Source organism: Gadus morhua, unplaced genomic scaffold (assembly GCF_902167405.1).
Source record: "Gadus morhua unplaced genomic scaffold, gadMor3.0, whole genome shotgun sequence".
Lineage (NCBI taxonomy): Eukaryota > Metazoa > Chordata > Actinopteri > Gadiformes > Gadidae > Gadus > Gadus morhua.
The window spans coordinates 30,001-39,318 of NW_021964066.1; the positions used below are offsets into that span (position 1 = coordinate 30,001).

General features: G+C 47.0%; 1 protein-coding gene across 3 annotated transcripts in view; it reads right to left on the reverse strand.

Moving 5' to 3' along the window:
* LOC115538989 (eyes absent homolog 1) overlaps window positions 1–9,318 on the reverse strand; it is a 27,045-nt gene extending 17,727 nt beyond the window's left edge. For 2 of the 3 annotated variants that reach the window (XM_030350186.1, XM_030350187.1), the window contains exons 1-6: window positions 9,088–9,318; window positions 6,956–7,083; window positions 6,034–6,099; window positions 4,349–4,417; window positions 707–773; window positions 140–285 (exon numbers count right to left, since the gene is read on the reverse strand). In XM_030350186.1, coding sequence (XP_030206046.1) covers window positions 140–285; window positions 707–773; window positions 4,349–4,417; window positions 6,034–6,099; window positions 6,956–7,079 — 472 coding nt within the window. In that variant the 5' untranslated portion in view covers window positions 7,080–7,083; window positions 9,088–9,318. The remainder of the gene's footprint in view (window positions 1–139; window positions 286–706; window positions 774–4,348; window positions 4,418–6,033; window positions 6,100–6,955; window positions 7,084–9,087) is intronic. The other variant, XM_030350188.1, reaches the window with a different exon arrangement.

Sequence of the window (9,318 nt, forward strand, 5' to 3'; positions counted from 1 at the left end):
CCAACTCCAATTTGCTCGGCGGACGAGAATTAAAATTCTTCCTTGTAATTCGAGGAAAACAAGATAACTACGAATAATGTGAAAGGGAAATGGGCTTTATTCTGTACGCAGATAGGATGTGTAGTTAGCGAGGTCTTACCGTAGGCTGGGATTCCATAGGGCTGGCCAGGTTGTGGGTAGCTCGCGTACGCGCTGGCCTGCTGCATTCCTGTGGTGTACTGCGTCTGCCCGTACGCCGCCATATTTTGGGATGAAGGAGTCGGAAGAATATGTGGATACGCTCGACTGTTTGGGGGGAAAAGAGAAACACCAACGTTGCAACGTTTTACAGAAAGGGGGGATGCTGAAAAAGAGCAAGCCACCATATTTTACCCCCCTGAAAAAAACCAAAAGAAACCTCATAACCCAATCCCGTGTCGTTGCGTTACTTAATGTTAGATTGGGAGCTGGGCGCTGCAAACCCGATAGCATCACAGAGCTAATATACGCGGCGAAGGAATAACAAATGTTGAGGGGAACTTCAGCGAGATAATAATTACAACAGATTTTGGAGCGCACAAGCTGTAGACATCCAGGCAAACAAAGACACTCGCTGGAAGAAGGAGGAAAAAAATAACAACCCCCAATCTGGCAGAAGGATCTAATTAAAGATCTAAATCAAGTTGAATGCTGCTTATTTTTGAAAGAAAACTAAAAGAAGCCTTACTTCGAAGGGTAAATCTGCGGAGAGAACTGGTGGGTTTGTCTTGGGCTGAAGCCACTGGTTCCAATAGCTGGAGAGAGTTAAAGAGAAGGAGAGACAAGCACATATTTAAACATTAAGCAATAAGGTCAATATTATCCTTCGCCAACAGAACTTCAGGAACTCCAAGGAAGCCGTAATTATCTTGCGTTACTATTTATTTCGCTAACCTTATTTAAGGTTGAAAGCCGAGCAGCAATAATGAAGTCAAATAATCAGGTAGAAAAAAAGAAAGAAGCAAAATAACTTAAACAACAAGCAGAGTGTTTTCTGCTGACCCACGACGTATCTGTGAGATGCTTGCGGGTTGTCATGACGACTGCGGATGTCAACAATCACAGGCTGGCGGGTATTGGCCTCGGGGCCTTGTGGTTTAGGCTGCTGCTCCGGCCTTTAAAGCCAGAAGCCACATTGGAAAGGGCTCTCAAAGGTGCAGGTAATGAGCACGACCACAGCAGCCTCCATCAGCCTCCACCACAGCAGCCTCTGTCAGCCTCTATCAGCCTCCGTCAGCCTCCGTCAGCCTCCGTCAGCCTCCGTCAGCCTCTATCAGCCTCTATCAGCCTCCGTCAGCCTCCGTCAGCCTCCGTCAGCCTCTATCAGCCTCTGTCAGCCTCTATCAGCCTCCGTCAGCCTCCATCAGCCTCCGTCAGCCTCCGTCAGCCTCTATCAGCCTCTATCAGCCTCCGTCAGCCTCTATCAGCCTCCGTCAGCCTCTATCGGCCTCTGTCAGCCTCCATCAGCCTCTATCAGCCTCCACCACATCAGCCTCCATCAGCCTCCGTCAGCCTCCGTCAGCCTCTGGTTCACCGAACACACGGCTGGGCTGTGTGGGGGCGTAGACTTCAACACTTTTTCTACCAAGTACTAATCTGAAGGCTGGCGGTTCTCCAGGTAAGAGTGCGTAACGCATTTCAGGTCCAACATGTTAACGTAGGATTAAAAATGATGAAAACATAATCCTATTTTCCTCAGAAATCCCCTGCTAGACTGTAATTATTTTGTCAACGGAGGGACTTAAAAACTATACTTACTATACTATACTATACGGAACGACTGGGTCAGACGTGTACGTTCTAATCGTCCTCTGCCTCTTCAACCGCCAAAGAATGCTAAACACAAACAAACATGGCCGACGACGTGGAGAGGAAGGAGGACGTAGCGCCGCGGAGGCTAACAGGCCGGCTACAGCCCGCCAAACAGTGGATCTACAAACATCTGTCTGATTGGTCGAGACATGGACAAAAAAAAGAAACAAGCGCGGGGGGGGGGGGGGGGGGGGGGGGGTGTGCTGTCTCTATGTAACTGTATGCTTCAACCCCCCCCCCCCCACACACACACACACGTTATTAATGTTGAACACTTTTCCCACATCAGCCACACCTGCCAGTGGCCGGAGACTCCTCCAGTGAAGCGCCTTGGGTTCCCCCCCCTCCACCCCCCCCCGGGTGAGATTGGTGGGAGGGGGGGGGGGGGGGGGTGTAAGCTTACTAAATTTCATTAATATCGCTAAACACAAAAGTCACGGCGGTGATTTATGCGCGCCTAGTGTAAAGATATCAAGTGCTTAGTTTAACGGTTAAGGGGACTTTGTGGGAGGGGGGGCGGGGGGGCGGGGGGGCGGGGGGTGGGGGGGCGGGGGGGCGGGGGGATTAGCAGGGAGATGATACAAGGACCAGTTGTTTCACTGAGAGAGCTGGGACTCATGCTAGGGCTAATAAGAAGAGAGCTTTAATGAGAAGCTAAGCCGGACGCTGCTGCAGTTAGGGACAGCCCAGCGCCTAGTCCCAGGGTTAGGACAGCGCTTAGTCCCAGGGTTAGGACAGCGCTTAGTCCCAGGGTTAGCCCAGCGCCTAGTCCCAGGGTTAGGACAGCGCTTAGTCCCAGGGTTAGCCCAGCGCCTAGTCCCAGGGTTAGGACAGCGCTTAGTCCCAGGGTTAGCCCAGCGCTTAGTCCCAGGGTTAGGACAGCGCTTAGTCCCAGGGTTAGGACAGCGCTTAGTCCCAGGGTTAGGACAGCGCTTAGTCCCAGGGTTAGGACAGCGCTTAGTCCCAGGGTTAGGACAGCGCTTAGTCCCAGGGTTAGGACAGCGCTTAGTCCCAGGGTTAGGACAGCGCTTAGTCCCAGGGTTAGGACAGCCCAGCGCTTAGTCCCAGGGTTAGCCCAGCGCTTAGTCCCAGGGTTAGGACAGCGCTTAGTCCCAGGGTTAGGACAGCGCTTAGTCCCAGGTTTAGCCCAGCGCTTAGTCCCAGGGTTAGGACAGCCCAGCGCTTAGTCCCAGGGTTAGGACAGCGCTTAGTCCCAGGGTTAGCCCAGCGCTTAGTCCCAGGGTTAGGACAGCCCAGCGCTTAGTCCCAGGGTTAGGACAGCCCAGTGCTTAGTCCCAGGGTTAGCCCAGCGCTTAGTCCCAGGGTTAGGACAGTGCTTAGTCCCAGGGTTAGCCCAGCGCTTAGTCCCAGGGTTAGGACAGCGCTTAGTCCCAGGGTTGGCCCAGGGCTTAGTCCCAGGGTTAGGGTTAGGACAGCCCAGCGCTTAGTCCCAGGGTTAGCCCAGCGCTTAGTCCCAGGGTTAGGACAGCGCTTAGTCCCAGGGTTAGGGTTAGGACAGCGCTTAGTCCCAGGGTTAGGACAGCGCTTAGTCCCAGGGTTAGGACAGCCAGCGCTTAGTCCCAGGGTTAGGGTTAGGACAGCGCTTAGTCCCAGGGTTAGGACAGCGCTTAGTCCCAGGGTTAGGCTTAGCACAGCGCTTAGTCCCAGGGTTAGGGTTGGAGAACATTGAATCTCCATAGATTAGTTTTTTGGGATGTGCGTAATTCAATTGACTTTGCCATTTGTAACTTTTGCCCAAGTTGCATCTACTAATATGTGTGTGTGTGTGTGTGTGTGTGTGTGTGTGTGTGTGTGTGTGTGTGTGTGTGTGTGTGTACTCAGAGGGACACGGTGTAACTCTGGGAAATGAGAGGCGTAATGTATTTCAGTTTTGACCTCATCCCTCAGTGCGATATGAATAAAAACACCAACACGCCGCCGCCAACACACACACACACACACACACACACACACACACACACACACACACACACACACACACACACACACACACACACACACACACACACACACACACACACACACACACCGGATGAGCCAGCACAGCATGTAGTAAATATGCTGATGAAGGTAAGGTGGAGCTGTGCATTCATACTGACACGCAAACACACCCAAACAAACATGCACGCACAGGCATATACATACACAGTGCATGTGGGCTGAACACACACAACACTCATAGACCAACACACACAAACACACACACACACACACACACACACACACACACACACACACACACACACACACACACACACACACACACACACACACACACACACACACACACACACGCACACAGTGCTATAGCTACATGGGGCCAAGCTTATCGCTCACCTATATCTGGGTTAATCTCTCCCGAATCAGTTCGGCAGTTTGTGTGTGAGGGAGAAACTGACACCCACACCATCACACACATGTGCAAACACACTGACACACCCACACACACACACCCACATCCCACACCCACACACAGACGCACGCACGCAGGCCTCACCTGATCCTGAGAAGCTGTCCAGAGAGGCGTCTGCTACAGAGGTGGAGATGTCACTGCTGCTCATTTGTTCTGTTTTAACTGCAAACCAAAAACAGGTCCCACGGTCACCACGGTAACTGACTCGGTGTGTCAACACACACACCTTAGTACACACGCGTCAGGGTATCTACTGGAATATTGTTTTAAAATACACAGAATGAAAAAAGTATGAAGAATGAATTGATGATATACATGGAGGGGAAACAAGTCAAAGAACTTTCCTTTTAAGGTTTCAATAATAATTCAGAGGGTAATTGAGTAAAAGTATTGCCTAATTATGCTAAGGGATAATAATAATTATTTGTTTATTGGTAGATTATTATTATTTTTTATAATTTTTAAAAGGGAGATAATGCAAAACAAATAAGCATTTTTCCTAGTAGTGAAATACTGTGGTTAAAGTTCACTAAGGCCTATCAAACCTCTTATCACTTTAAACATCTTAGAATACTTAATAATAGCATGAGAATATAATTTTTTATCAATCACAATCATAATTTGTAAAAATATCTACATGTGTCTTACCGTATTCGAAATGATGAATCATGGAGGGAAACAAGCAGAAGAAACAGTATGTCAGCTCCGTGTTACAGAACAGAAAATCAACACAAAAAGAATGATAAAGAAATGGCGTCTCGAATGGACGTGCAAGTAAGATTGAAACGTCAAAGACAAAGAATAGGAGAGGGAGGTGGGTGGGGGTGGGGGGTGGGGGGGGGGGGGGGGACGGGGGGGGGGGGGCTGTTTGACCCCGGCTCCTTCATAAAGCAGTTAGAGCACCAGCGCGGCAAAGACAATTTCACAGCCATCCGACAGCTCGGAAAATCTTTGAAATCAATCCATTTCACTCCAGGCAGACTGGAGGGGGGTTTCTGGTGGGTGTGTGGGGGGGGGGGGGGGGTGGTGGATAGGGGAGGAGGGGAAGGGGAGGGAGGACAGAATCATAAAGCTGTGCAGAGGAGTGTTGCTCTGCGGATAGCCTCATGGTTGAAGAAGCCATTTTCTGTCATGTCCAACATGCCTTCGCTATGTTGGTTCCGCTCGGAAACATGTGGAGGCGGCGGGAAGGCATTTATCTTCCCCCCCCTTGGTTTCTTTTTTTTAAACAACACAAGGATTACATACAAATAATGATAATGGTGGCAGGGTGCATGCACACACGAGCACACACTCGTTCACAGGGCACACGTTAACCACTGGATCCATCAGGGCAGGGCATTCGGGAACGGGAGAGGTAAACCCACAGTGAAGCAGGCAGACGTCCACACTGTGGACCCTGCTGCACCGAGGCGCTACGATCCCAAACCATGCTTCAACTCAACGACACAACAACCACACGCCGGAGAGTTACCAAATGAAAGGCACAATAGTTGAGTTGACTTTAAAATCTTTGTGGAGTAATTTTCTTTGCTCTCCGACATTTAAAAGCGAGGGCATAGGTCTCAAATCAAGATGGTGGCCAGGGTCCCCATGGTTCAAACAGGGGGACAAACTACAAAAGAGTGCTTGTCGTTTTGCCGCACTCGCACCAACACAACAAAGGTGTGTGCACTGAGGGCGGGGGGGGGGGGGGGGGGGGGGGGGGGGGGGGGGTGAACACCAAGTATTGTCCTTTCATTGTGCGTTGGGCCAGGGAGGAGACAAACCTGCAGCAGACTGTGAGCTAGAACCTAACAGCCAGTCTGCAGTGGTAAGCATTGTGATGCTATCACCTACGGGAGAGAGAGAACGGCAGATGACACCGAGGACATAGATACAGGCCCTGAGGGGAGCAGGTCATAAAGGGGAGGTGGTGGAGGGCGGTGGTCGGGTGGTGGTGATAATAAGCAACACTACCCACATGTGGAGCATTTTTTCCTCAATGAAGATTAAATCTCACTCTCGCTGTAGACGATGTCGTGTGTGTTTTGTACGTTTCGCGGGAGGTGATTGCGCTCGCTGACTAAACAGGGATCAGCCTTTACCACCGGGCCGATTCACCTGAGTAAATAAGACGTAAAACTACAGACCTCATGCAAAACACTTCTGCGTTTTCATGCCATGGAATAGTGAATAATCGCTTGGTTACTTAAATACAATGCAAATATGCACGGAAAAAAATATATACCATTTGCATCAGGTCACGTAAGACGAAATAGACTGGAACTACGGGCAGAATCATTGTGATGGTCAGCGCTGCTCGACAAATTAAATAAATCAGATTGAATTACCACCGGCTCAAATACAAATCTCATGTTCTTCTTTACCAGGTAGATCGTATTATGTGAGCTATATACAAATAATTACATCAGGTTTGTTATTTTGGTTCATTTGTTTGTCATTGATGGAAAACGAGTATATTTTCAAAGTAGTTTTGCAGTTGCACAAATGTATATAGAACACACCACAGGAGAGAAATGATTTACTTCACTTCTACGCTACATTCACTTTCCTTAGGATTTGAGGAAACAGCCTTATCTGCCACACGGTACACGGTGATCGGTCGGCTGTGTGCAGAGTGTATTCAGCACACTGGGGTATAAAGTGTGTTTAGTAGCAGTTAAAGAGGGATCAGGCCGCTGCACATACCTTCGGTGCCATTGGGTGTCATGGAATTGTTATTGATATGGGAGTTGTCAAGGCTCGGACCATTAGGAGAATCACTGCTTCCACTTAAACGACTGTGAGGACTGGCTAGATCCTGCATTTCCATAGACCTGGTGAAAGACACACACACACACACACACACACACACACACACACACACACACACACACACACACACACACACACACACACACACACACACACACACACACACACACACACAAAAACAGATTTATTTAGATAAAAAAACAACCCCCGTCACACACACACGCACACACACACACACACCAAATTAGATTAGGGATATCTGCCCGGATGTGAGACAGACATAGCACACATTATGGGATTTTTACAGTTTCTACATAAATCAGAATTAGATAGTTATTTTTATATGAATGTTTTAAAGGCATTTTTAAACTACAAGGGACACAATACTAATAAAGGATTACATTTATTTTTCAATTAGGATTTGAAGGATGAATTGTATAGGCTATATTATGGCTTTTATATAATTTTACATTATATGATGTGTAGATTTATTTTTAGTATTATCCAAACACGAAAATGATGAAGAGGAATTTACCTAAATAACTAAAATAGCCAAAATGTTATTATAAAAGGCATTTTCCACTTCCCAATTAATAAAAATAAATAAAAATAAATAAAACCCTTCTAAGGACAAATTTTTTTTACACAATAATGACGTTCTACCCTCACAAAAATCCATGCATAATTTACCATTGCAATCAGATTTTTTTTTACGAACAGAAAAAAAACGATCCATGGAATTGTATAGCATAGCAGAGCATTAACAGATGTTCCCTGGTTTGAGGCTACAGCTAATGTGCTTGTTAAAAGTACAGCCACTCTGGCTGATTATAAAGGCCTCATGCCTCACTGGGAGAGGCAGATGAGAAACTCACGAGGCATTTGTTTGCTCTGGCAAGCTCCTTAATTGTTGCTGTGTTTACACTGAAGACCACGCCATTGAAGAGACTCAGTCTGTCTTCCTCGTTTGTGTGTGGATGTATGCTCAGAGGATTTGATCGGGGCAAAGACAATATAAGGCCACACAAAAAAAAACACAAAACCAACACAAAAAAAAACTGCAGCAGACGCACACAAGCCATCCGGGAAACGCAGCCGCAAATTCCCTTCCCGTCGCCCCCACGCCGCCACTGTGCTCAATCAAAGTGCGATAATGAAATTACGGCTAAATGTTTTCTAAATTGTGCTGTCATTCCCAATTACGTTTAATGGCCAAGGATTATCTGTGCTGTCGATAAACATTGGTGCTTCATGCTGGGGCCAAAGAGATGCCGAGATAAATAAAAAAGGGTTTTACAGCATGTTTATGCTGTAATTGTAAGACTGAAGCCTGATACGCATATTTAGTATTTCAGATGATATCGTTGTTCCCTGACAATGTGTCCTGTTTTTAACCACACAGCCGTTAAAATGCTTCTATTTATTTACAATTCGATTGCTTTTTTTTTACAATTGTCATGCAATGAAAACAAACTAACCCAAACACACAGAAGTACCAAAGAAGGCAAAGCATTTTACACTTGAAACTCACATTCACACACACCAACACAAACACACACAAGCTCGTGTTGAAATGTACTTTCAAAAGTGAAGTGCATCCTTATCCTGAAAGGTATATTCATTTACATCTCCCCTAATAATACCAAAAATCTCCAGCATGGAAACACACACACAAATAAATAAACGCCTCACAACATAACTTTTCCAAAGGGTCGACACAAGCACATTATAATATTTTCACTCCAGTTCAACATCATATTATTATTATTATTATTATTATCGTGATTTGGTGAAACAAAATAGTTCTCTATCGGGCTCTATCTCCAAATCAGAAATAATACAAAAGTGGTTGGCAACTCATTAAAAGACCACATTGTGTATGCGTTTGTGTTTGTGTGTGTGTGTGTGTGTGTGTGTGTGTGTGTGTGTGTGTGTGTGAGTGTGAGTGTGAGTGTGTGTGTGTGTGTGTGTGTGTGTGTGCGTGCCTTCAGAGGAAACGTGCAAAGTAGAATGAGAAGAAGAAGAAGACATGATGCTGTCTGGCTCCGACTCCGCGCTGCTCTTACCTGGAGTCGTGTCCTCTCTCCCCTGTCCACTCTGTCTGCCTCTCTCTCTCTACCTCCACTCTCTTCCTTCACTTATTTCCACCTGTTCCCATCTGACAAAAAAAACGGAAATAAAGTCACTCCTTGTAATGTGGGCTGGATGTTACAAAGTCCACGGCAGTCCATCCGTGACACAAAAGTGGCCGTCTTGAGAAAACATTATTGTTCTCCACGAGCAGAACGGGACGAGGG